We start from the raw sequence: 26996 nt of genomic DNA, 5'->3' as shown, positions 1-26996 counted from the left end.
GAGAGAAAGATAGAAACATCCACGATGAGAGAGAATCATGGATCAGCTGCCTCCTGCACGCCCCCCACTGAGGATCAAGTCTTTAACACCGGGCATGCGCCCTGATGGGGAATCAAACCTTTTCCTCCTGGTTCATAGCTGGATGCTCAACCTCGGAGCCACGCCAGCCGGGCTAAGATCTCTTGAAGACAATTTGTTATATGTCCTGGGCTCATGCCCACAGTGAAGGGGGACTCAGGAACCCCCAAGGTTCTGTAATATAGCCCCCTAGCCGGGTACATTGCTGTGAGCTAGGCTCTGCCTGCCTCAAGTCTCTGGAAAAACAGCAGAAACCAACGCCAGGCCCCAGTGTGGCCCCGTCCCCGTGGACTAGCCTGCCACCTGGTGGCCACTTGAGTGCATGGGCCCCTGGCATCTCGGGAGGCCAAGGTTCAAGCTCAGGGCCGCAGGCACCTGCTCTCGATTTCCCTGCCCTCATCCCCCTGCCAGCACCACCATCCGGGGGCTCACCGAATGAATGCCTTGTCTGCTGAGCACAGCCGGGTACCACGCGGAAGAGTCCATCTCATGCCCAGGGAATCCATGGCCCTCTCACACCCCCTGTTCCTGGTATTGAGTCTGAACCATTCCATCGCCCCTACCCTGTTCCCATTTGGGGTAACACACCCCATGGCCTCGCCCTTGGGTTAACAGTTTCATTCCTTTATAGGTGCTCCTTCGGGAGAGAGGGGGGCAGTGGGGACCTCCAAACGGTTCCCGGTCTGGCCCAGAGCCTGGACGCCGAGACCCCAGCCACTCGGAGTCACAGCATGTCTACGGGAAGGCCCCCTCCCCTAAATCTTGGAGGCTCCCACTTCACAGGTGGACACAGGCCGGGCAAAGGCAATTGGCTGGCCTAGAGGTACGTGGTGGGGGTGGCAGCCCTGCCCCCTGCCAGCTCCCCGCCAGGCCTCAGAGGCGAAGCAAGCTGGGAGGGACCCGGGGGGTTGGCTCCTCTGGCTGAGCATTCTTTCTTTTTTTTTTTTTTTTAAATATATTTTATTGATTTTTTACAGAGAGGAAGGGAGAGGGCGAGTTAGAAACATCGATGAGAGAGAAACATCTATCAGCTGCCTCCTGCACACCCCCTACTGGGGATGTGCCCACAACCAAGGTACATGCCCTTGACCAGAATCGAACCCGGGACCCTTGAGTCCGCAGGCCGACGCTCTATCCACTGAGCCAAACCGGTCAGGGCCGGCTGAGCATTCTGTCTGTCCATCTGGGAACCTGGGGGTCAGCACCAGGCCCGGGGGCCCCCCTCTTCTCCAGCTGGGATCCCTTCCTTCCCCCTGGGGTCCTTCAGGCGCCCCGGCCTCAGATGCTCTGCTCCCAAGCCCTCATCTCCCTGCAGCCAATCTCTGGTGCTTCGCTGCTCTGTCCCTGAGCTTACACACTCCCTCCAGCGGCAACTTTGGGCTCCTCCACCAGCCCCCCACCCCACCCCACCCCACCCCACCCCAAGCAGAAGGCCGGGGAGGGCTACACCCTCCCACGTGGAGACTACATTCTCAAGAACTGGTCTCTTCCAGGATAACCCAGGGTTGCCCTGCAGGAGGTAACCACAGGGTAAGAGCTCTGGTTACTCCCCAAGTTCACAAGGGCTCCCAGCTCCCGCTGATGGGGGGCTAGGATGTGTATGTTTGTGGGGAAACAGAAGCACATTCTAGGCCCATGGGAACAGCTGCTGGCAAGGGTCTTCGTCTGGTTGAGGTGTGTGTGTGTGTGTGTGTGTGTGTGTGTGTGTGTGTGTTGGGGGGGGCAGTGAGGAACCCCCTGCCTGGGTGGGAGGGTGGGGAGGTAGGGGACAAGCAGTGGGAGTAGCCACATGGGGAAGCCACAGACCGGCTAATTACAGGGTGTGTCCTGGCCGCCAGCCGTGTCCTCGGGGCTGACAGACGGGCTGGGACATTCACAGAGTCGGAGAAGCAAGACTCTCCATGGACACGCAGGGGCCTCCAACTCCTGAGGAGTGATTTTCTACATCCCCACGGACGTGAGGACCTCGCACAAAGCATAAAGGATGACACGGGGCCCTCGCCAGCTTGGCTCCGTGGATAGAGCATCAGCCTGCGGACGGAAGGGTCCCAAGTTCGATTCCAGTCAAGGGCACGTGCCCAGGTTGCCGGCTCGGTCCAGGAGGCAGCTGATCAATGAGTCTCTCTCATCCTGGATGTTTCTAGCTCGCTCCCTTCCTCTCTGAAATCAATAAGAAAAAAATATTTTTTTTAAAAAAAGGTCCTTAGAATTCTGGTAGGAATTGTGTGGAATCTGTACATTGCTTGGGTAGTACTGCTGTTTTAACAAAACTAAATCTACCAGTTCATTAAGAGGGGTGTCTTTTCCACTTATTTAGGCCTTCGTTCACGAATGTCAGCAACGTTCTGTAGTTTTCAGGGCACAAGTCTTTCACCTCCTTGTCTCAATCTCTTCCCAGGTATTTCACGCTTTGGGATATTCCTGTACGTGGAATTGCTGTCTGAATTTCCTTTGGGATTGTTTATTGCTGGTGTATACGACACAACTGATTTTTTGTGTGCGTTAGTCTTATAAGTCGTGGTGGTTTTGAGCTTGCATAGCGTGCCTTATTTTGAAACTGGCTTTTTTTTTTGTGCTCAGCATTGCTACAATATCCATGGTGAGAAAGACAGATACCATATGATTTCACTTACATGTGGAATCCAAAAACAAAACAAAACAAAATAAATGAACAAACAAAACAGGAACAAAGTCAGAGATACAGAGAGCAAATTGATGCTTGCCAGATGGGAGGCAGGTGGGGGGATGGGCGGAAAAGTTGAAAGAGATGAAGAAGTACAAATTGCCAGTTATAAAAACAGTCACGGGCCCTGGCCGGGTGGCTCAGTTGATCGGAGCATCGTCCCATGCACCAAAAGGTTGCGGGTTTTGACGGACAATTTTTCATTTTATTGTTAATGAAGTTTTTCAGTCTTTTCCTTTACAATCTGCTTCTCTGGATTAAGAAATCTCTCCTGCCCTTAAAGTAATCAAGATATTCTCCTATGTCTCTTTCTAAAAATGTTTAAAGTAAGACTTTTCACATTTAGGTCTCTAATTCACCTGAATTTGATATCTTGTGTGTGATATGCAGTAGGGGTCCAATTTCATGTCTTCTCTTATGGTTAACCTATTTTCTTAGCGCAATTTATCAAATAGTCCATCATACTTCCTTCTCTCCCCTCCTCCCAACTGTGTTGCTGCCTCTGACATACCCATGTTTATGCGTGTGGGTCTGGTTCTGGCTTCTGTTTGATGCCCCATTTGTCTGTCTATTTTTAAAAATATATATTTTTTAATTGATTTCAGAGAGGAAGAGAGAGCAAGAGGGAAATAGAAACATCAATGATGAGAGAGAATCATTGATTAGCTGTCTCCTCCACGCCTCACACTAGGGATCAAGCCCACAACTCAGGCATGTGCCCTGACCTCCTGGTTCGTAGGTCGACGCTCAACCACTGAGCCATGCCTGCTGGAATCTGTCTTGGGGCTAATATCATAATATCAAACAGTCTTTTGTTGTTGTTAATTCCTCACCCAAAGATATTTTTTCCATTGGTTTTTAGGCAGAGTGGGAGGGGGTGGGAGAGAGAGACACATTGATGTAAGAGACACACTGATTGCTCATCCCAGAGCCAGGGATCAAGCTTGCATTAAGATTCAAAACCTGGGACCTTTCAGTCCACGGGCCAACGCTCCAACCACTGAGCCAAACCAGCCAGGGCAATCATATCAGGCTGTCTTATTCTCTCCATCTTCTTCTTCTTCTGAAGCATCTTGAGAATTCAGCATTGGTGGTTATACCAGTGTTCACCGTGGCATCCCTTCGCTCTTCCCGTATGTTTGATATTTTTCATGATGGAATGTTGGGGAAAAGCGTGTCGTGGCTCAGCTGGCCTTCGGCCTTCTACCACTGTTTACTTTTTACAAGGCTTTCAGCCAGCTCTCAGCGGCTGCAACCCGTGGAGAAAAAGATGAGTGTCAGGACAGTCGGTGGAACGTTCACATTGAGCAGGCATCAGACGTCACTTGTTGGGGAGAGACAGTGCTGGTCTTTTGTCGCGCCCACCTCACCGCCCAGGAAAGCGACTTCCTTGGGGACCCAGCCTCTCCACCCCATGGAGGCGCTCTGTCTAGACAAGCATCCCCAGCCCCTCTCTCTGCCACCCCAGGACCCTGGCCTCAGTCTCCTCCATCTGCCTCCCATGTCAATCCCGGGTTCTCCGCCTCCTGGAGTTGGGTCTGGGGGAGAGACAGGGGCCCAGGGAAGAGAGGGATTCCATTTGACTCAGGCCACAGGGTGGGACCATCAGGCCACTCCAGCCTCCAGGACCTAGACATCCCTCCTTCCTACCCTTCTCCAGCCCTGATCAGTCTCCGCTCCCCACCCCCCTCCACCCCCAAACACACACAGGTCACCCCTTCCAACCATCTCTCTTGCTTTCCTCTGTCCTAGCTCGGCTTCTTGACAATCCAACAGGCTGTGAGCGCCTCCCCTCTGACCGCCCGCTTCTGCCGCCAAGACCTGGGCTCCGCTCTGCTGGTCTCCCAGGCCACCTGCGCCAGAGTTCTCCGCGGCCGCCAGGGGGCGCCCGAGCCGCCGAGAGGCCACCCCTCTCCCTGCGCCCCGCCCCGTCCGGCCTCGGCCCCGCCCCCTTCCGACGCCCCGCCCCGTCCGGCCTCGGCCACGCCCCCTCCAGGCGCTCGCCCCGCCCCGGCCGGCCAAGGCCTCGCTCGCTCCGCTGCCCAGGCGCCCAGGGCCCCCCGGTGCCCCCGGTCTCAGCTGTTTGCCGGGTCCCGCCATGGGCCCCGCCGCCCGCCCCGCGCTGAGGCCGCCGCCGCCACCCCCTCCGCCGCCGCCGTCGCCGTCGCCGCTGCTGCTGCTGCTGCCCCTGCTGCCGCTCTGGCTGGGCCTGGCCGGGCCGGGCGCCGCGGCCGACGGCAGCGAACCCGCGGCCCGGGCGGGGCGGGGAGGGGCCCGCGCCGTGCGGGTGGACGTGCGGCTGCCGCGGCAGGACGCCCTGGTCCTGGAGGGCGTCAGGATCGGCCCCGAGGCCGACCCGGCGCCCCCGCTGCGCGGCCGGCTGCTGCTGGTGAGCGCCGCCCCGCCACCTGGCCCGGCCCCGGGACGCGGACCCCGCGCCCAGATCCGGCCTTCATCCCTGGCAGCCCAGCGCCCCCCTGGCAGCCCGGAGCCCCCGCCACCCCCAGCCCTCCCAGGCCCCCCGCATTCCGGCTTCTAAAACCTGAGACCCAGATGCCTTCCCTTCCAAACTCGTCCCCAAACCCCGGCCTGGCATCCTCTGTGCGTCTGACTCTCCTAACCTCCTCTCCTCCCTCTGCCCGTGGCCCGGTGCCCCACAGATGGACAACGTGGACGCTGAGAAGGAGGTGCCCAGGGGAGGCTGGATCGCAGTGGCCTACGTGGGCAAGGAGCAAGCAGCCCAGTTCCCGCAGGAGAGTCAGAGCAGCGGCCCGCGGGCCTACCCCAAGGCGCTGGTCCAGCAGGTGCAGGGGGTGTATGTGGGGGAGGGGGCGGGAGGAGGGGGCTTCGAGGCACTTGCTGGAGCCAGACTGCCCAGTGGGACCCGAAGGAGCTTCCAGAAAACCCCTAGGCCTGGGTGGGGCTAGAGACCCCGGTGTGTTAAATGGAGTCGGTGTTGTGTAGAAACAGGTGGTGGTGGTGGGGGGGGAGTCAGAGAGAGTCAGGACGCCCCCAGGCTCTGAGACTATCCAATGGGGAGTTCCCGAGGCGGGTGGAGGAGGGCACAGCACTGTCTGGGTCCCACAGGGCATCTGGGGGAACGGCAGGAAGAATAAGGGTTTCTGCCCTTGACCTCAAGGAGCGAAAGAGGAAAGGATGCCTCCTCCGGGCTAGGAGCTGAGAATAACTGGCGACAGGCATGGGCAGGGCTTCGCTGGGCGTGGGCAGGGCGTTGCTGGGCGTGGGCAGGGCTTCGCTGGGCGTGGGCAGGGCGTTGCTGGGCGTGGGCAGGGTGTCTCTGGGGCGTGGGCAGGGCATTGCTGGGCATGGGCAGGGTGTCTCTGGGGCGTGGGCAGGGCATCGCTGGGGCGTGGGCAGGGCGTCGCGGGGGCGTGGGCAGGGCGGCGTCGCTGGGGCGTGGGCAGGGCATTCTGGGGCGTGGGCAGGGCGTCGCGGGGGCGTGGGCAGGGCGTCGCGGGGGCGTGGGCAGGGCGGCATCGCTGGGGCGTGGGCAGGGCGTCGCTGGGGCGTGGGCAGGGCGTCGCGGGGGCGTGGGCAGGGCGGCATCGCTGGGGCGTGGGCAGGGCGTCGCTGGGGCGTGGGCAGGGCGTCGCGGGGCGTGGGCAGGGCGTCGCTGGGTGTGGGCAGGGCGTCGCTGGGGCGTGGGCAGGGCGTCGCTGGGTGTGGGCAGGGCGTCGCTGGGGCGTGGGCAGGGCGTCGCGGGGCGTGGGCAGGGCGTCGCTGGGCGTGGGCAGGGCGTCGCGGGGCGTGGGCAGGGCGTCGCTGGGCGTGGGCAGGGCGTCGCGGGGCGTGGGCAGGGCGTTGCTGGGCGTGGGCAGGGTGTCACTGGGCGTGGGCAGGGCGTCGCGGGGCGTGGGCAGGGCGTCGCTGGGCGTGGGCAGGGCGTCGCGGGGCGTGGGCAGGGCGTTGCTGGGCGTGGGCAGGGTGTCACTGGGCGTGGGCAGGGCGTCGCGGGGCGTGGGCAGGGCGTCGCTGGGCGTGGGCAGGGCGTCGCGGGGCGTGGGCAGGGCGTCGCGGGGCGTGGGCAGGGCGTCGCTGGGCGTGGGCAGGGCGTCGCGGGGCGTGGGCAGGGCGTCGCTGGGCGTGGGCAGGGCGTCGCTGGGGCGTGGGCAGGGCGTCGCGGGGCGTGGGCAGGGCGTCGCTGGGCGTGGGCAGGGCGTCGCGGGGCGTGGGCAGGGCGTTGCTGGGCGTGGGCAGGGTGTCACTGGGCGTGGGCAGGGCGTGGGCAGGGCATTGCTGGGCATGGGCAGGGTGTCTCTGGGGCGTGGGCAGGGCATCGCTGGGGCGTGGGCAGGGCGGCATCGCTGGGGCGTGGGCAGGGCGTCGCTGGGGCGTGGGCAGGGCGTCGCGGGGCGTGGGCAGGGCGTCGCGGGGCGTGGGCCGGGCGGCGTCGCTGGGGCGTGGGCAGGGCATTCTGGGGCGTGGGCAGGGCGGCGTCGCTGGGGCGTGGGCAGGGCGTCGCTGGGGCGTGGGCAGGGCGTCGCGGGGCGTGGGCAGGGCGTCGCGGGGCGTGGGCAGGGCGTCGCGGGGCGTGGGCAGGGCATTGCTGGGCGTGGGCAGGGCGTTGCTGGGCGTGGGCAGGGTGTCACTGGGCGTGGGCAGGGCGTGGGCAGGGCATTGCTGGGCATGGGCAGGGTGTCTCTGGGGCGTGGGCAGGGCATCGCTGGGGCGTGGGCAGGGTGTCTCTGGGGCGTGGGCAGGGCATCGCTGGGGCGTGGGCAGGGCGGCATCGCTGGGGCGTGGGCAGGGCGTGGCTGGGCGTGGGCAGGGCGTCGCTGGGCGTGGGCAGGGCGTCGCTGGGCGTGGGCCAGCCTGGTCTCTGTCCCGCAGATGCGGAGGGCGCTCCTCCTGGGGGCCTCTGCCCTGCTCCTCCTCATCTTGAACCACAACGTGGTCCGAGAGGTAAGCCGGAGGAGGCTTTGGGGCTCTCGGGCTGGGGGTGGGGTGGGGGACCAAGGCCATCCGACCTCCCTGTGCCCCTACAGCTAGACATCTCCCAGCTTCTGCTCAGGCCCGTCATCGTCCTCCATTATTCTCCCAACGTCACCAAACTGCTGGAGGCCCTGCTGCAGTGAGTCGGGGTTTGAGCTCCAACCTGGGAGGCTGGGTGTTGAGGGTCCCCGGCTTGGCCATGGGCTTGGGGGGCGGGGGCGGGTCTTGGGAACAGGGCCTTTCCTATTGTCCTTACGGCTAAGCAGGAAGATGGGCGAGGAGACCTGCAGGAGGTGCCAGGGCCTGCAGCGAGGAGGCCGCTCTGTGGGTGGGGGGCACTGGCTCTCGCAAGGAGGAAGCTGGGGATCTGATTGGCAGGCTCCTCCCTGGGCTCGTGGGCTTCCCCGGCCTGGCTGGTATGAGAACTGGGGAAACCTACATCTGGGGAAGGCCTGGGGCCCAAAGCAGAATGGTAACTGGGGGGCGATGGGGGAGGGGGGGTGGCTCACCTCCCCAGAGCCCTCCTGTCCAGCTCCTCGGCGGCTTCCCTCCCAGGAGGACCCAGGCCACAGCGGAGATCACGAGTGGGGCGTCCCTGTCGGCCAACATCGAGTGGAAGCTGACCCTGTGGACGACCTGCGGCCTCTCCAAGGATGGCTACGGCGGATGGCAGGACCTGGTGTGCCTGGGAGGGAGCCGGGCCCAGGAGCAGGTGCGTGCTGGGGAGGGGAGGCTCGGGCAGGACCGCGCACAGGCTGTGTCTCCTGGAGGCCGGGCCACGTCTGATTTTCTCTGGATCTCCCGGTGCTCCGCGTCGAGAGGGTTCAGAGGGATTCTGCCCGCAAGCCTTTCTCAGGTCCCTGTCTGCGCGGGGCAGGCCCCAGCCTCCGGGGGTGCAGCCTCCAGCAGGCGCCTGAGGACGTGGGCCGTGCGGGGCAGCTCAGGTCAGCCAGACGTGGGTTCGGGTCCTGGCTCGGAAATCTCAGCCGAGTGGCCGCAGGCCGCGTGTTTAAGCTCTCTGGTCTCACGCTCCTCTCTGTGACAAGGACGGCACGGGACACAGGATTGGCAGGGCACTGCGTGCACGAAGCTCATGGCGGGCGCTGAGCAAATGGGCTGCTGATGCTACTTGGAATGTCTTCATTGTTACAAGGGCCTGAGTAGGGTCACCACGTGGCTTTTGAGATCCGAAGGCATTCAGGGCTCTATGCAGAGGGCTGTGGCGGGCACAGAGGGCTGTGGCCTGGGCGCTGCCCTGTGAGGTCTCAGAGACAAGCGGGAAGAGGCCTCTCACCCAGACGCGGCCCTGGCAGCCCAGGCTAATTCACGTTTGAGCAACACGAAGCACCTCTGCGGAAGCAGGCCCTGATGGGGGGGATGGAAGGGCTTTCTGGAAGGGGAGGGAGCCCCTGGGTCTCCCCTGGAGGGCAGCCTACACAGATCTTGGGGGGGGGGGGGGAGGAGGTAGGTATTGGGGGGAGGGGTGTTAGTGAGAGGCCGGGAAGAAGTTTGGGCACAAAGGCTAGAGCTGGGAGAGGGGCAGGCTGGAGCGGGTCCGAGGGGCCTGGAGGTGGGTAACAGCCTGCAGTTCGGTCTGGCTGGTACAGAGGGCACGGCCGAGCGGCCGTGCTGCTGGCCAGGGCGGGCCGTGCAGGAGCTGGATGGCCGTGGAGCCGAGATGCCTGCAGGGCTGCTGGGGCCGGCTCCCAGCCCCACCCCAGGGCCCCTGGGAGCCAGAGCTGCAGCACCTGTGTATCAGACACCCCGCCTTCCCTCTTCACCCGGAGGCTCCCCAGATGCACTGAGCCTGGGCAGGCTGGGCGGTGGGCCTACAGCAGAGCTCGGCCCACGGGGCTCCGGGTTCTGTCCCGAGAGCTTACCCTTTACGGCCACTCAGTGAGTCCTGCCATGTGCCAGCCTAGCTCAGGTGGCAGGGGCACGGCCGCAGGGCAGCGCCAACCCGACTCCCGGGGCCCCATCCGGGGAGGAGAGAGGCCAGAGGCCGTCACTGCGGGGTGAGCGCTGGGCTGCTGTGGGCACAGGCCCTCCGGGCACAGTGAGGGCACCGAGCTTCGCTGAGGCGTGTGGGGAGCTCCTTGGAGCAGGTGCCACCACCCCACCACGAATGAGGGATGACGGGGACACAGAAACCGGGGCGGGGGAGGGGTGGTGGAAGGGCAGGACAGCGGGGACTGGGACTCACAGGTGCCCTCAGCAGCGGCCCCCCAGTGCCTCTGCCCTGAGCAAAGGCAACAACACTGGCAGCACCAGTCCGTCCAGAGCGTGGCCTCTTGTAACCACAGACAACTCCTCGGCCCTCTGCCCCCGAGGATGGTCGTTGAACTTCAGCGTTGGCTGGGGAAGAACATGGTGGCCGAGAGCTACTGAGAATGCAGAGCTTCTAAGTGACCGTGTTTATTATTAGTCCTCACACGCCCTCAGGCCGTGAGATGTGCCCGTGTGGGCGAGGTGCGCCCGCTGGGGAGCAGGCTGGGTCTGGCGTGCGATGTCGCCTCGTTTCCTGAACCCGCTGCGTAGTAGCCAGCCGGGCTGCCACACGGCACATGGTGGGAGTTCAGGGCGTGAAGTTCCCCCAGGAACTCTGAGCGCCCCCACCCCAGGAGCCGCTCAGAGACTCAGTGAGGCGCGTCGTAGGTGTCCTCCCTCCGGGGGGGGGGGGGGGCAGCAGCAAGGAAGCACAGGTGCAGCGTGGGGGTGCGGAGAGCTGGGCCGGCGAGGCGAGGGGGAGCGCCGCCCAGCCTGGTGCTCAGGCAGAGCCTCCGGAGCAAGGGGCGTCCAGACAGAGGCCCAGGGAAGGCGCAGGGAGGAGGGGCTCCCCAGAGGGGAGCAGTGTATGAAGGCAGGGAGCGAGGGACGCTCCAGAGGGAGGGGCTGGGGAGTGGAGGGCCCTGAGGCAGGCCGAGGGGTTTGGGTTTCTCATGGGGGAAGGGTGGCCAGGAGGGGTGTGGGGTGACCAGGTCTGCGGCTGTGGCTGTGGTGGGAAATGGGGCGGAGGGGGGGAGGCTGGAGCAGTGGAGGGGTGGGCTGAGAGGAGGGACATGGGAGCCCAAGGAGAGGGAGGCAACAGCCCCCGGGAGCCCGGACAGAGGTGGGTGGGTGATGGCGGCTAGAAAGCAGAGCAGCAGTGCAGGTTGGGGGTGGGGAGTCCTGGCCAGGAAGACACTTGCACGAGTTGCCACAGCAACGGGTTAGCTGCTCAGGAGGGGCCTGGGCTGGGGCTGGGGACAAGGAGGGGCCCTCATGTGTGGACGGAGCAGTCAGCTGGGCAGACCCTGGGACGGAGGCGTCAGGAGAGGGAGCCGGGAGCCGGGAGCCGGTGCTGAGGGACCGCACCTGCCTGGTCCTTGGGGTGGATTTACTGGGGGGAGAGGGCAGGGGCCCCGTGTCCCTGACACCCTGCTCCCTCCCCAGAAGCCCCTGCAGCAGCTGTGGAACGCCATCCTGCTGGTGGCCATGCTCCTGTGCACCGGCCTCGTGGTCCAGGCCCAGCGGCAGGCGACCCGGCACAGCCAGCAGGAGCCCGGAGGCCAGGTGGGAGCCAGCCCAGGGCGTCCCGGGCCCCCGGCCCTCGGGCCTGCCCAACGGTGCGTGTCCTCCCCGCCAGGTGGACCTGCTCAAGCGCCGCGTGGTGCGCAGGCTGGCATCCCTCAAGACGCGGCGCTGCAGGCTGGGCAGGGCGGCGCAGGGCCCCCCGGAGCCTGGCGCCGAGACCTGCGCCGTGTGTTTGGACTACTTCTGCAACAAGCAGGTGAGGGCCCGGCAGAGGCCAGCCACCGGCTGACCTGTGACTGCCCCACTCCACCGAGACCTCGGAACCACCCCCACCAGCACCGCCGAAAGCAGAATGGGGGGTGGAGGGCCACTGGGGTTTCAGTTCCCGGCCTGGGCGAGGACAGGGGGCCAGGCACCCCCTGGAGGCCTGCGGCTGGGGCCTGAGCCCTTCCTGCCCTCCCCAGTGGCTCCGGGTGCTGCCCTGCAAGCATGAGTTTCACCGAGACTGCGTGGACCCCTGGCTGATGCTCCAGCAGACCTGCCCGCTGTGCAAGTTCAACGTCCTGGGTGAGCACCACGGGCGGGGCCCTTGGCTGGCTCCCCCTGGTCCCACCTGACGCCGCCCTCCCTGCTCTCCCCCCTCCTCCCTGCAGGGAACCGCTACTCAGAGGATTAGCTGCCCCAGCTGGCGCTCTGCACGGGGAGATGGGACCCCCGCCTCCCACCTGCACTCTGGCCCTCGGCCTGGGCTCTTGGAACAGGACGGCGGGATGGGCAGGACAGGAAACCCTGAGGGTGGGAGGAAAGATGGGGCCTTCCCTGCTGAGCAAGGCACCCCACCACATCCACAGCCCCCAGGCCGACGGCGCCGGCCCAGACCTGCTGGAAGTGAGGGAGAGAGGCCCCTTGGGGCCTGTGTGTACAATCCTGGGTGTCCGCCTTCTCGGCAGGCAGCCCCCCGGACCCGGGGCAGGGGCCTGGGGAGAGGTGGGGGCGGGGGGAGCTCTCTGCTGACCGTCAGGACACCCCGGGGCCAAGGCTGCAGTGGCCACTTTTGTGCTTATTTATTGGGGGGTGGGTCGGGGGAGGCGCAGACCATCTTCCAGGACACTCTTGGTCGAGGCTGGGATGTGAAACCCAGAGGCCTCCTGCCCGCGGGCCTTGGGCGCTAGGCGCCAAGGGCTCACGGCCGTCCAGGGGCCCCTCCTGCCGGGGAGACCGGGGACCGCAGAAGCCATCCGGGCCCGCGCCGCTCCGTGGGCGGCGGGTCAGTGCCCAGGACCCTTGAAGCCCCGGATAAATGTGGTGCATCTTCCACGGGCATCCATTTTTTTAGACGACTTGGGGCAGGGGAGGTGGTTTAATATTAAAATAAACACGGATATATTTTAACGTAAGAAAACGTGTGGATGTTTTAAGATTTAAAAACCAAACCGTGGGCTCCTGCCTGAGGGAGGTGGGCGGTAAGACAGCCCCGTGGACACGCCTGCCCAGTCCTGGAACTAGGACGTGAATGGCCTTGACTCCCGTGATGAAGTGTCCCCGAGAGGGAGACGTCCGAGTGGGCTTCACCGACCACGTGAGGAGTTCTTTGCCGCGGACTTGGAGACGGAGGGGCCACGCGGCAAGGAGGGCCGGCGCCTCTGAGCCTGCGCAGCCCGGCTGACAGCCATCGGCGTGGAACCAGACCTCGGGGTCCGCATTCCGCCAGGACCAGAGGAGCCTGGATGCTTCCCCGGAGCCGGACGGAACGCAGCCTGGCAGGTACTTTATTTCAGCTTCGAAGACCCTGCACACCGGCCGGGACTTGTGAATCAGAGCTGGGAGCTGGGAGCTGAGGGGCCGGCTGTGACGGTCCTTCCCCTGCACCGGGGCCCAGGCCTCCCGCCGCAGGGAGCCCCCGCCTCCCTCAGGGCCCCGGGCTGCACAGACCCTGGCCGTGCCAGTTCAGCTACACACGTGGCCCCTCGGGGCCCTTCTCTGTAAACGGGGTGCCCCGCCTGCGGGCCTCCTCACCAGGGGGAATGTCAGGAAGCTGGGAGCGCGCACCCTAAGTCCTCAGCAAGGTCTCGGGCCTGCCCCTCACAGGCGTGGCTCGGGGCAGGCTGGAGGCCCCTGAGGAAACTGGACTGCAGTGGGCTGGCCTGGCTGGTGGCACAGTGCCGGGCCGCGAGGGTTAGGCCTGGGGGAGCCGGGGCTGGCTGGGTGCCCCATCCCTGGCTGGGTGGGGCCCTGCCCTGCTTTCAGTGGCCTCCTGGGGATCCAATCTCCGGATCCAGAGAAAGCCTTTGTGACTTACATTTCCTGAAGGGACTCCTCAAAGAAAGGAGTCTTAATGTCCTCAGAGCCGGGCTGGGAGGCCCCAAGTTCAGACCTGGGGCTAGGGAAGGTGTCATTGCCCCCTGCCGAGTCCAGAGCAGGGACCCCAGCCTCAGACTCCTTTCTTAGCTCACGTACCCCCGTCGGACCCACCTCCAGCTGCTCTCCACCCCTGCACACCCCTCCACGGACCCGCCCTTTGCTGGGGTGTCACCGAGTCCCCTCTGGCCCTTGCTATGGGGATCAAACGACTGCCTGTCACCTGGCCCAGGGCTAGGAGCTCCTTTCTGCCCTCGGTGTGCCCTCTCCTCCCACTGCGACAGGAGCCCCCATTTCCTGAGGCCCACGGTACGCCAGGCCTCTGCAGGCGATGACCTCCATGGCCGGGGCCTCGTGGTCCCTGCCCAGGACGGGGAGGGCAGGCTGTGCCCTGGCTCAGACGGCTGGGAGGCCGGTCGCTGTGGGTGATGGCGAGGGCTTTATTACGTTGGGTGGGCTGCCAGCTACCTGCCCTTTAGCCCCACCCACTGCAGGCTACACGGGCGGCTCCCGGAACTGGTGGGCGGGGCTGGCCGGCCCCCGGCTTGGTGACAGTCTCCTCCTTAGCCTGGCCAACACCTGGATGGGGTTCTGGGCACAGGTGGTCGAGTAGGTCACATCCTCCAGGGAGGACTTGCTGGATCGGCCACTGGACTGCGAAGATGGCGATGCCCGGCGCTGGCCCGGCAGGATCTTGCCCGCACTAGCTGCCCTGCTGCCAGGTGAGTGCCACCTGCCCAGAGGCCTGAGGACGACCAGATGGCACGAGCCCCTGTGAGCAAGAGGGACCAGCCCGCCCGTCAGCCCCTCCTCTGGCGAAGCCTCACTCACCCTGGGGACACTCTCTGGGCCGGGACGGGGGGTGCTGCTCCCTGGACTCCCTGGCTGGGACGGGCCCAGAGCTGGTCCTGCGGGATCAGCTGCAAAGAGAGCCAAGCTCAGAAAGACCCAGGTCCTTCTCCTGTTCAGAGGGTGGCACAGCCAGAGGGCGAGGGAGGGCCCGGCCTGTGCCCATGGCCCTTCCTCTGAGGGGCAGGGCTTGGGGAGCCTCCAGGTTTGCTTTCTTTTTTTTTTAAATATATTTTTTATTGATTTTTTACAGAGAGGAAGAGAGAGGGATAGAGAGTTAGAAACATCGATGAGAGAGAAACATCGATCAGCTGCCTCCTGCACACCCCCTACTGGGGATGTGCCCGCAACCAAGGTACATGCCCTTGACCGGAATCGAACCTGGGACCCTTGAGTCGCAGGCCGACGTTCTATCCACTGAGCCAAACCGGTTTCGGCCAGGTTTGCTTTCTGATGAGGCTCCTGAGTGCACTTGGAATAAGAGTATGAAGGGCCGGAGGGGAGGACTTGGAGCTAGAAGGCACTGTCACACCTCCCATCCTAACACATGCGGGATGTTTCCCAGCAGTGGCCTGAAGCCGCCTGCAGTGCGGGGGGGCTCTCAACAGGTTCCCAGCGTGGGGCCAGGGCCTCTCCAAGCCCTCAAGAGCCAGCTCTCAGGTGAGGGCCCAGGCTGCCCACCTTGAGGCCCCCCTGCTGGGCCACCTCCCGAATCTTGGACAGCATGGACTGGAGCCGCCCGTTCTCCTCCTGCAGGACCCGGATGCGGATGTCGTTGGCCTGCACCTGCCTCTCCATGTCGTCCACGACGTTGCCGGAGCCTGTGGGGACAGGTAACCTAGGACCTCACCCGCCAGGGCTGCCTCTGGTGCCCAGCAGGACAGGCCCCGGAGGGCAGGCATGGTCGGTGGCCCAGCAGGCACAGGGGAGCCGGGCAGGGTCGTGCACAGCCTCCCATCATCCTCCCTCTCCTGAGGCCTGGCTTCCCACCCCCCCCACCCCCCGCAATCCCCCGCCAGGAGACTACATTATAGGATCTGAGAGCTGGGTGAAGACCGAGCAAATAGACAAGCCTGTTTCTGGAAGGCCAGAGAGACAACGCATTGCCCAAAGCCCCGCAGCCGCTCTTGGGCATGAGCCAGGAATTCAGCAACAAGGCGCTTTCCCATCCCTCGGGGAGTCACGCTTCCTTGGGGCTGAAATAACCGGGCGAGCCCCTGCCCTCTTTGGTTCTGGATTTGTAGCGGCTGCTCCCTGCCTGGCAGGGCAGCGGAGAGGGCAACAGGGGGTCCGGCATGTAGCGATAGGTCAGCGCTCGGGATGACGACTTGTCGTGGTCAGTTAAACTGCATGGATCTTCCTGGGGCTGTGAATGGATCCACCCCTGGGGCTTAGAGGGAGGGCTGCAGGGGCCGGGCCAGGACCCAGGTCCTCTGCTGAAACGGGCCCCTAGCACTCCTGGGCCATGGGGTCCGGGACCCTGGACAGTGGGGGCTGTGCCCTGGAGCAGGCCGCATGGTGTGGTCTGGGAGATGCTCGGACATCGAGCGAGGACTGGCACGTGACACGTGGTGATGAGCAGTCTACACAGGCAGCCAGACCGTGTTTGGATGCGGCTGTGTGACCCCGGGCAGTTACCTCACCTCTGGCTTCCATGTCCCCGTCTACACAAGCTGGGGAGTCGCAGACCCCCGGGTCCTGCCGCCCTGGGTCCAGCGTGCCCTGGCACCATCCCCAGGCCCTTACTCTGGATCTGGGTCTCGGCGGGCCTGTGCAGGTCCGGGAAGGCCACCAGCAGCCGCTCCCGCTCCCTCAGCGCCTCGAGCTCCCGTTCCAGCCCCGCGACGGTCAGCCGCAGATCTGTCGCCGCCTGCTCCAGGCCTTGCTTCTCCCCGTGCAGGCTCTGCAGCAGCTCCTGGGACAGAGGGAGGCTGAGAGCTGGCCCGGGGAACACTTCCTGGCTCCCCTGGGGACACCCACCCCTTCTACTCCCCAGACGTGGGACAGGCCTGCAGGCACCCAGCTACCGGGGGCTCCTCCCCCTCCCCCCGCCCGCGCCCACCTGCTGGGCCTGGAGCTGGCACTGCCCCTGCTCCCTCTCGCTCTGCACGCTCTGCAGCCGCTCCTCCACGTGGGCCCGCTGGGCCTCGGCCTCGGCCAGGCTGCCCTGGAGCTCCTCGCGCTCCTGGTCCAGGCTGTCCAGCTGCTGCAGCAGGGCTCGCTGCTTGGCCTGCAGCGACTGAGCCGGGGTGGCAGGCGGGCGGCCGTGAGGCCCATGGGGCTCGGCCGAACCACGTGGGACTAAGGAGACTACAGTGTCTGTGACCTCTGCCCCCAGCCCTCCCTTTGAGCCAAGTTAGTCTGTGTGTGGGGGGGGTGGGGGGGCTGTGCACACATGTGAGAGGCAAGGGGCAGAGGGAAGAGGGCAAGGGGTGACACATCCACCCAGTCAGAGCCAGACCCCCGGTTTGCAGACCTTGCCCACTTAGAAAGCAGTCGGCTATCGGCCTCCCCCCAGGAATTTTAGAAAATGTTTTCTTCTTTTCTTTAGATCTCCAGCCCATGTCACTTGGAACCCACATTTCCTGACACCCACTGAGCGCAAAGCACAAAGAACCAGCCCCGGTCATTTCTGAGTCCTGGGCCGAGCTCTGGCTAACTGTGTGGCCTTGGTCAATTTCCTTCGTCTCACCGAGTCTCAGTTTCTTCCCCCATAAAATGGGGATGACGAGCACCTGCCACCTACTGTCGTGATGAGGAGGAAGAACGAGGGGGCTGCAGAGGTTGGCCCAGCGCCTGGCTCACAGAAGCCACCTGATGCGTGGCGCCCGTGACTGTTCTTGCAGGGCACTGAGAAAGGCACCCCAGTGGGGCTCCTGCAAGACCCCATTGCCCAGGGCACAGCTGTATCCTGTGCTCCGGTTCCTCTGTCCTCCCTATCCTTCCTGTTGCTGATGAATTAACCACCAGCAATTGGAGTACAGCGCAAAGGCCACCTCCTCCCAGAAGCCCTCCTGGATTAGCACAGACGTGACTATCTGTCCCTGGATCCCAGCAGCACTTTGCCTGCCCGCTTAGCCACCTGGCAGAGGGCTGTGGTGGCACAACTGCTTGGCCTCCTTCGGCCGTGTCTGTCCCTGGGTCACCGTTCCCCCAGTGCCTGGCTGAGGGGAGGCGCAGATCCTCCACAGAGGTGAGTCAACCCAAAACCTGGGTCTGTGTGGGGGGCAGGCACCTTACACAGATAAATCCCCACCCCCACCCGTGGAGCCCTCTCCCTGAAGCCTACAACGCAGGCACCCAGGGCGCTGGCGAAGCCCCCGGCCTCACCTCCTGGTGGCGGACCATGCTGTCGACACGGGCCTTCTCCTTGTCCAGCTCGGTGCTGGCCCAGCGAATCTGCTGGCTGGCCCCGTCCAGCCTCCCGGCCAGCAGCTGCACCTGCTCCTCCAGCTGCCGCACCTGCCTCTCGGCTTCCGCCCTGCGCTCGGCCTCCTCCTGCAGCTGCTGGGCCTTTGCCTCTGCGGGATCGAGCGGGAACAGGAAAGGACGGGGCAGGGGAGCCCTGGGTGCGGGTCCCTGCATGGCCTCGGACCCAGGCTAGGACCGGGGGTGAGTGTGTCACAGCACGTCCCTGGGGCTGTGTACTGGCCACAACATGGTGCTTGAACCCCACCCGAGGTGGGTTCTGGAAACAGAAGTGGCACCCCAGTCCGGGTCATTACCCAGCAGGGTGGTCGCTCAGGCCCGTGCTGTTCCCTTCACCTTTGCCCAGGAGCCCAGGGGACAGAGATGGAGGGCGCTCGTGCTGCACCACCGAGCACGGGGCACATGGCACGGGGCACGGGGCACGTGTCAGGGCTCCTCACCCACGGCCTGCGTGGACTCCTGCTGCTGCTTCAGCTCCCCCTCCAGGGCGGCCACCTTCCTCTTGAGCTCGCCTGTTTCTATGCAGCCAAGAGAGAGTCCCCTCAGAGGTCCCTTCAGGAGCCTGGCTGGTGGCCTGCGTGCCCAGGGTCCCCTAGAGAGTGGTGGCAGCCATCGCCCTGTGGAGGTGCCACCTGGGCTGGAGGGGGAGCCCCGGGTGGTCCAGGGAGCCTGGTCCCTGTCCGCCCTGCTCCCTGCGGGCTGGCGGCCATGTCTCTCCCTCCCTGGGCCTGTGTCCTCCACGGAGGCCACGCGGGGCTCAGAGAGACCAGGGATTTGCCCAGCCCCCTCCGGCCTCACATTAGCAGGCACTGGCTGACTTCCAGTGCCAGTGGCTGTGTCTTTGCCTAATGGCTTTTGCCAAACCCAGAGGCCACCCTGCTGGCTAGAGGTGCCAGGGGAGCAAACTCCCCAGGAGTCACCTTCGGCGACCAGAAGGAGCGGGTGGGTGAGTGCCCCGCGCCCTCGCCCCTCGGAGGGGCCAGCTCTGGGGCGCCTGCTCAGCCCTGGCCTCAGGGGTCCCAGTGGGCTCACGCTCCAGTTGCCTGGGTGGCACTGGCCTCCTGACTGTACCTTTTTGGCTGCCTTCCTGCCCTGCTCTATGGCTCCTTCCACCCCAACTACTTGTCCAGCAGCCCCGGTGCAGGGCCTGCGACGGGAAGAGCCCACACTAAGGCTGCAGCAGAGCCTGCAGGGAGGGCTCCCCCGAGGAAGTGGCACGCAGGCCCAGTCTCTGGGCACAGACCTGCGAGCAGTTGCTGTTTGTCACGCTCCCACTGGGCCAGCTGCTGCTGGGCCTCGTCCGCCTGCCGCCGCCGCTGCCCCTGCTCCTGCTGCAGCGCCTGCTCCAGCTGGCCCACCTGCTCCCTCAGTCCGCCCTTCTGCTCCTCCGCCTCCTCCAGCTGCGCCCGGAGGGGCCCCACCAGCTGCGTGAGGGCTCCCACGTGCTTGCTGAGGCGGGCCAGGTCTCTGCTCTGCTCTGCCGCCCAGTGGCCCACCGTGGCAGCCGGCAGCGGCTTGAGCCCCATGGTGTTCTGCACCAGCTGCTGAAAGTGGCCCAAGGACGAGGGCAGGTTCTGGCTCTGGCACAGGCCGACGACCGCCCTGCCCACCTCCCGCAGGCTGCCCTGCACGCTGGCGCACGCGTCGCAGGGCACCAGGGCCGTCTCCACCGTCTGCGAGTGGACGCTCCGGGTGCTCTCCGTGGTCCTGGCCGGAGAGTGCAGGGAGACGCGCACGGAGAGGCTGCCGGGTTCCTGGCAGGTGGGGGGCAGGCCTGGAATTGGGGAGGGGGGCTTGATGAACTTGGCGGTCACAAACTCGGGGCTCCTGGCGGGCTCGCCCTTGGCTGTGGGCTTGGAGATGGGGGTCTCCCCTTGGGCTGCCCTTTTCTGCGTTCAGGAAAAGAAAGGGAAAGCAGGTAAGGGGGGGTGACAGGCCTGGGAGGGGACCGCTTCCCTGGGGGTTTCTGTGACAGCGTCGCCCGAGGCTCAGGCCCTCAGCTGTTGCTGGACACCAACGTGAACGAAAGAGAACCTTTCTCTGTCCTTCCGCTGCCGCGAGTCACTAAGCCCACGCCTCCTCTTTGCTGCCCCCCCCCCCCCCCGCCGGCTCCAGGCAGTTCTCTCCGTGACACTGGGAGAGCGACAGTGACAGGCACGGGGCCGGGTGCTGGGCTCTTTCCTAGGGGACCCCTCGGTTTCGTTCCGCTCCCATCAGGGCGACAGCGGTGCTTCCCACTGGGTGGTTGTGAGGATGACGGGCTAACCCTTAACAATGGTGCTCATGTGAACACTGTCACCCAACAACGCCCTGGGAGGTGGGGGCCGCCGCTCCCATTGCACAGGTGAACAAACTGAGGCTCAGAGGAGGCAGCGTTTGTCCAAATCCCGCAGGGTAAAGAGCAGAGCCCGGCAGCCCAGACGTGTCCCCGAGGCCTGTGCTGTAACACAAGGCCTTGACTGGGCGGCTCTGGAGTGGACACTCTCCCTCAGCCGGGTGGAGCCAGGAGTGGGCCCGGGGCACGTACGGCGTGCCGGGCCAGGAAGCGGGGGCAGGTGGGCTGGTGTGAGGGTGACCGCCGTTGGGCATGGGGGTAGCGGACCCACCTGGGAGAGCATCTGCTGGTAGAGCGTGCCCAGCTTCAGCAGGCTGTTCCAGAAGCGCCGTACCGTGAGCCCCACGGACATGCAGGGCCCCACAGCCCGGGCGGGGGGCACTGTCTGCTCCGAACTGAGGGTGTCCAAGTAGCTGGCACAGCTCTGAAGCAGCAGGAGGAGCCTGTGGGCAGGGGCAGGGGGTCAGCACCGGTGCCAGCGCGCCCTCCTGCCGTACAGTCGCAGCCTCTGGCTCCGGGGAACTGGCCCAGGCATCAGGGCCTGGCGCGTCTCAGAACATGCTCTGCCAGGCCAGCTGCAAACCCAACCCACGGGCCACCTCCTCCGGGAAGCCCTCCCGGAGGCCGAGCTTGGGGCCTCCTTGGAGCAGCGCTGCCCGCCCGGCAGTGTCCCAGCGTGTTGCTCTGGGAGGAAGCTCTGGGGGCCGGGCCTGGCCTCAGTGGCATCCTGAGTGCTCGGAGTGCTAGGCAAGTGGCTGCCTCACATCACAGGGCACAGGGTTCGAGCCTTCACCTTACAGGGGACAGAGCCGAGTCCTGAGCGGGAGGAGCTTGCCCACAGCCGCCGGGTGAGCATGCAGGGTGGGTGCCCTGCAATTTCCTGATTCTAGTTGGGGGTTTGGGGGGGCTCTGAAGGGCAAGCTGCTTCTGTGACCATGGAGACTTGGAGTGAAGCGAGCTAGGTCTCTATCCTGACCTCTGAGGTCAAGATCAGAGTCACGCTTACTTTAAGGAAGATGGGTGTTGGGGGATGTTTGTATTTGCCTGGGAACCAAGCTCTTTTACAAAACACACCAGGCAGGTGAGTGACCTCCTGTTGCTGCAGGTGCAGGGGGTCACCCCAAACCCACTGGCCTTGGGCAGAGAAGGCCCAGGGCAGGAGGTGTCAACTGTCTCCAGGCCCTGCCTCTCTCGGGGCCGAGCTGTCCTCCTAGGAATGGGGTCAGTGTGCCCGCTGCACAGGTGAGCGGCGCTGGGGTGGGAACGCACTCGGAAGGAGGGTGTGGCGCGGCCTTGCAGAGCGATCTGTCTGCTCAGCCAGGGAGGAGACCCTCTCCGTGGATACTGCGAACTGCACGACCTCATCCGTACCCATCACCCCCTCGACGTGAGCTGAGCACCTCCCCATGCTACACCCCGAGCTGGTGACAGGGCCCCCGGCTGCTCTGGTCTCAGACCCCGCGGCCTCTGCAGGAGCTATGCTCACACATGGAAGCCCAGGGAGGCTCTGACTAACTCAGCAGGGGCTGGGCAGAGGGAGGAGGGAAGGGGTGGGAGGACAGCGTCACAGAGGGGGACGCGTACACTGGACCTGGAGGGACGAGGGGGGCTGAGCCAGACCAGCGAGGAGTGGCCGCGGCGGAGGGAAGGGGTGCTCTGTGCGCACACGTTCGGCCCCTCACCGGCTCCAAATGGACACCAAGGGCTTCTCCCGGCCTCGGCGTGGGTGCCCTGGCTGCCTGGTCCCAGGCCGGCATCCCCCAGCTGCTGGGGTCCCTGCTTGACGGGCCCCCATGACTTCATTAGCGTGCAAGGTTTTGGAGCAGGGGACCGGGAAGGGAAAGCTAAGGACCATGCGAATGTTAGTAAGAGCACAGAAGTGTGTGGGGTGGGGGTGGGGGTGGGGGTGGAGGATCCACCGGCCTCTTCCCAGCAGGGCCAGGGTTTGGAAAACACATCCCATGTCTGGCCCCACGGCACAGCCCACAGGATGCTGGGACAGAAACTCTGAACGGCAGCTGTGGAGTCCCCGACACACGGAAACCCCGAGGAGGCAGCTGGAAGCAGCCAGAGAGGCCGTGGTCAGAGCTGGGGAGCCACAGAGCCCAGCAGGGCAGCCAGCAACTCCCCGAGGGCGGGCGGGAGAGGACAGCACAGCACACGGCACAGGGGGGATCACCGTGAGGGCCCTGAGCTGACCTGGCCCCCAACGGTACTCAGAGGTGATGGTTGCTACCAACGTTGCTACCAGGGGGGTCCCATGGCTGCTACTGGCTTACGGGGCGGGTATCAGCACCCCAAGAACAGCAGGTTGGTCAGGACCCTCACCTGTCAATGACCAGCTCCAAGAGCACGGCGTGAGACAGCTGTGTGAACTCCGGGTCCCCCGGCACGTGGTCATAGTGCTCTAGCAGGGCCACCATGTCCAGGTCACAGGCCACGTGGTCAGGAAACTTCCAGGAGGGGAAGCGCACGGGTCCAGCTCGGGAAAAGACGTCTACGATGGTGCCCTGCAGGTCGGTGAGGTCCTTGCGCAGGCTGTCCATGCAGGCCTGACTGCCCAGCAGGTGAGCCATCCTCAGGGCTCCTGGGACGGGCAGAGAGCAGCCCCATCAGCCAGAGCCACGTGGCTGCGGCTAGAGGAACCCTCCTCAGGGCCCTGGCTGCCCAGCCGCTCCGGGGCCCAGGCCCTGGGGAGGAGCCTGCTCACCAACCCCAGGTCACCAGGCCCTCGGAGGCCTTTACAGGTGTCTACTAGTAAAGCGCTTGGTTCAGCTAAGACGCCAATAAAAGCTCCCCATCGATAGTAGTTAGGACTATGGTGATTACATTGTTAGCGCAACAACAGCACGGGCCATCCTTGTCTGGGGCAGCTGTCTGCCTGCTCCATCTCCCCTCTGTCCCTGCGGCCCACACAGAACGCTTCTTGTCCATCTTCAGAGTCTGTGGACCTGTGATTTGGGTGAACTGTGTTCACGGCCCACGACTCAGAAGGCGGGCAAGTGCCACTGTTCTCGCGTGCCCCCGGCAGGTGCTGTCAGAGCCAGCGCTCTGTTCACAGCTGGGCAGCCCCATGGATGCTGAGCCCTGATCTTTCTGAGCGGCACTTCAAAATGTACAAAGTGGAAACTTGGGTCTCTGAATGGTCTGCCTCAAAACAAGAAAAGTTCTATTGGGACGGTATCCACAAATGACCTGAAAGATGGGGAAATGTGTAGCTAGCGATGGACATCACTTTGAACAAAGCACTTTTGATGTTTCTCTTGAAAGTATCATGTTTTCTTTGATTACAAAATCCGCATTTTTAACCGGTTAATAGCTAATCGCACTTTTAACCGGTACCCCTACTATTTCCACCTCCCTCATCTCAGAAGGTGGCACCCCTGATGAGTGCACCTGGGCCCTTCCTCCAGACCCTTCCTTTAACCCCACATCCAGCACGGAGAGCTGCCAATCCTACGTCCAGACCACACTGAGAACCCCCACTTCTGTCCATCATCACTGCTCCATGCTCCATCTCCTTCTTTCCTCTGCCTGGCACCGCCTTGCTCCCTGGGGATATGGCAGCCAAAGTGATCATTTAAAAAGGCAACTCGCCCCCTTCACTCCCTCAAACCCGCCCCCATCCCCCCACCCAGGGCCCTTGAATGGCTTTCTACAGCATAAAGGTCAGAACACTGCCCCCATTTCCAACCCCTGTGACCTGCCCCTACCTCAGCATCTCACCACTCAGCATGTGTCCTTTCCCCCAACTTCCTCGAGATAAGCCATCTCCCTCAGGTCCCAGGCCAGGTGAGGTCCCCCGTACCCCTTCTCCAAGTATCCTGTTCTTTTCCATCTCGGCACACATCTCACTGGCACTGAATCCCTAGTTGAGTAATTATCTGTGGGTGCAGTCTCTCTACCCGGGAGCACAGGGACTCTCCTTTGAGTTCCCTGGGATATGACTTAGCCACCTGGGCGGAGGGGCCTGAGGGCCCCCCTGTGCCCACGGGTGCTGGGAGGCGCAGAGGCACCACGGGGTGGGGTCGTTTGAGGGCTGAGCCTCCAGCCTCGCAGGGGAGTATGCCCTGTTCTCACCTCGGTGCGGGTGCCTGCCCGAGAAGCGGGACGTCTGCACAGGTGCCTGCCCCCGTCTCAGACCAGCCTGTAGGCTCTGGGGCTCGGGGTCAGAGGCTCATCCGGGTGCCTGATTTCCTGTCTCCAGCGCAGGACTGGCCCCACGCAGCTCTTCAGTCCTGGGAATGAATGAAGGCCAGAGTGCGTGTGTGTGTGTGGGGGGGCCGATTCGGGGAGAGCTTCCTGGGGGGCCCGGAGGAAGCTGTCCCAGGAGAAGAGGCGGGTGTTCCAGGCTGGAGGGATAAAGTGGGGAAAGGTCGGGTAGGGTTGCCTGGCTTGGGCCTGAGCACAGACAGCACCCTGCAACTGTGCCAGCTCCGACCACAGGACCTACTGTGCGCCACTTTCCAGATCTGCAGCCGTGCACAGGCGACAAAACGCAGGCTCTGGAAAGTGAGGGGTTAGCCAGGGTCACGCAGGGAGCTGGGATCTCCGGCCAGGCTGCTCTGGGGCAGCTCTGTGCAGAGGAAATAGGATGCGAGTCACATATGGGGTTTTCCATTTCCTACCGGCCACACGAAAAACAGTAAAGTGAAACAGGTAAATTAAACTTAACAGTATATTTAACCCAATATGCCCAAAATAGTATCACTCAAACATGAAATATAAAATTAAGTTTTTTTTTGCATCAAGTCTCAAAAATCCAATATCCATCTGACACTTAAAAGTACATATCCAATTGGACCAACCACTGTTTTCAAATGCACCCCCACATGGGCTGGCGACTACCGTCTTGGACAGGGTAGGTGTGGAGGGCCAGATCCTGTGTGTTTATTCAGCACGCGATGACTGAGTACCTACTATGTGCTGGGCATGGGGTGCAGGGAGGAACCACGATCTATGTCAAGAGGGTCTCTGCAGGGGGCAAGTCCTGGGTGTGTCAGCTGTGTCCGCCCCACCCACAGGGCACAGAGTATCCGCCCCCCAACACTCGCGTAGGCACGCAAACACACACAGGCCCACAGGCCTCACACGTGTGTTGCTTCGGTGATTGCCTCCCATGAGATACTGCCGCTCATGAGATTGTATGTCCCCAAAGAACGAGGCAGAAACCAACAGAGAAAAACAGACACACGTCCTGGTTCTCCTTCCCGAAGAGGGCGGACAGACGGCGAGCCAGCCACGCCACCCTGGGAGGAGGCCCTGGAATTCAGGAGCTTGCCGAGATCCCAATGCGTGTCAGATTCCGGTTCTGATAGCAGTGCAAATGTCAAAGAACAAGGAAGAACAGCTCCGTGTACCTGTGTCCGACTACTAGGAACATGGGAGATGTGCAGATAGGAGCGCAGTTTGAAAACCACGTAGGTATGTGTCAGGGGAAGGATCATTGGGCACAGGCTTTCAAATTTCTGTAGCTGCCAGCCTGCCCAGCTCTGGAGGGGCGCGCCCACCGAGATTTGAGGTCACCGCGGTAAACATGCACTTTTGAAACCCTCAAACCACGTCTGTGGCGGCTGTCAGTCTCTGACTCAGGATTGCTAACTGCCTGGATCCCTGGGGACAGTGAAGACATGGAGTGACGACCAAGGAATAAGTTAACTGCTCGAGTAGAGGGCCGAGAGTGGCCTGGGTTGGGGTTCCCACGCCACCCCATAAGTTGCTATAAGAAATAAATGACGTAACGCCTGTGATGTTTGGCTCAGAGTCTGGCTCGTGGTCACGTTCAAGAAATCCCAGCTATCGTTATTATTCTACATGCATGACACTGACGTGAACTACTTACGGGGTATATGTAAGGGAAGACTCGAGCAGGCACCCCTTCCTATCACGGCCCCATTTCACAGATGAGGAAGCCAAAGTCCAGGCAAGCGCTCAGAGCCGCCCCGCATGCAAGGGTTGGGCAGGAGAGGAGAGAGGACAGGGAGGGGAGGATCCCAGGGGTCGAAGCAAAAAGATGGGATTCCTGGGGGATCTGGGAAGCAAGAGAGTGGCCTGCAGGGAGGCACCTGTGGGAGTGAGGGGTGGAGCCCAAAGAAGCGGCCCCATGGTGAGGGGCGGGGACAACGGGGACATCTGTAATATTTTCAACAATAAAGATAAATTAAAAAAATAAAGGAAGCAGCCCCTACTGGAGATGGCCCGTGGGGCTTGCAGGAGGGACTATGGAGGCAGGGGGTGGAACCTAGACAAGGCAGGTCCACGGGGAAAAGGGCCCAGCTGTCATTAGAGCCTGGGACTCGGGAAGGGGGTGTGGAGGAGGTGGGTCTGAAGCGAAAGAGGGGGCTGAGGGGGTAAGGTGGGGGGGCTTTGAGGAGGCAGGCCCGAGGGGAGGGGCTCTCCAAAGTGAGAGGCCGATGGGAGGGAGCTGGGGACTAGGAAGGCGGGTTGGAGCTGCGAGGGACCGGCTTGGAGTAAAGGAGCGGGGGGGGGGGGGGGGGGGGGGGAGGGGGGGCTAGGGCCGTGGGGTGCGGGCGGGGAGCGTCCGGCGGGGGATGCAGAACTTCTTACCGGTCTCTGGTGTCGCAGCTTCGGCCCCTGCTTTGGGTCGGCTCATGGAACTGCCCCCCCGGCGCGCCCGCAGCTCCAGGGAACCCCAGCAAACCCTATCCCGGCGCCCCGACCGCTGCCATGGCAACGGCGTCGGGCACCCGCCACTCCGGTGGGGGTGGAGCGGAAATTACGTCTGCGCAAAGGGGGCGGGACCGGAAGTACGCCAGCCTCGCCTCCCGGGTGACGGCT

The 26996-nt window shown here is 63.6% G+C and overlaps 2 protein-coding genes across 6 annotated transcripts; one reads left to right on the top strand and one right to left on the bottom strand.

Annotated features, from left to right (window-relative positions):
• The first annotated feature begins 4763 nt into the window (after positions 1-4763).
• On the top strand, positions 4764-17700 carry RNF215 (ring finger protein 215). 4 transcript variants are annotated; one of them, XM_079762921.1, is made up of 12 exons: positions 4764-5150; positions 5422-5565; positions 7613-7684; positions 7768-7853; positions 8270-8426; positions 11147-11266; positions 11340-11483; positions 11692-11794; positions 11881-12991; positions 14187-14307; positions 15191-15267; positions 16986-17700. In XM_079762921.1, exons 1-9 carry the CDS (start codon positions 4860-4862, stop codon positions 11901-11903), a joined length of 1140 nt encoding a protein of 379 aa, XP_079619047.1. In that variant the 5' UTR covers positions 4764-4859; the 3' UTR covers positions 11904-12991; positions 14187-14307; positions 15191-15267; positions 16986-17700. The 4 variants fall into 4 exon arrangements, with proteins under 4 accessions (XP_079619047.1, XP_079619048.1, XP_079619046.1 ...); XM_079762922.1 differs by lacking the exons at positions 15191-15267; positions 16986-17700 and adding an exon at positions 15000-15018; XM_079762920.1 differs by lacking the exons at positions 11881-12991; positions 14187-14307; positions 15191-15267; positions 16986-17700 and having other exon boundaries at positions 11150-11266; positions 11692-11867.
• On the bottom strand, positions 13022-26939 carry CCDC157 (coiled-coil domain containing 157). 2 transcript variants are annotated; one of them, XM_079762912.1, is made up of 12 exons: positions 26766-26939; positions 24279-24436; positions 22527-22785; positions 20470-20641; positions 19107-19752; positions 18304-18381; positions 17765-17955; positions 16497-16673; positions 16181-16349; positions 15116-15255; positions 14417-14505; positions 13022-14330 (listed from the first exon to the last, which is right to left on the bottom strand). In XM_079762912.1, the coding sequence occupies exons 3-12, from the start codon at positions 22772-22774 to the stop codon at positions 14081-14083; spliced, it is 2160 nt and encodes a 719-aa protein (XP_079619038.1). In that variant the 5' UTR covers positions 22775-22785; positions 24279-24436; positions 26766-26939; the 3' UTR covers positions 13022-14080. The 2 variants fall into 2 exon arrangements, with proteins under 2 accessions (XP_079619038.1, XP_079619037.1); XM_079762911.1 differs by lacking the exon at positions 24279-24436.
• Positions 26940-26996: the final 57 nt, after the last annotated feature.

Source organism: Cnephaeus nilssonii (genome assembly GCF_951640355.1).
Source record: "Cnephaeus nilssonii genome assembly, chromosome: 22".
NCBI lineage: Eukaryota > Metazoa > Chordata > Mammalia > Chiroptera > Vespertilionidae > Cnephaeus > Cnephaeus nilssonii.
This window is presented reverse-complemented; position numbering and strand designations above follow the sequence as displayed.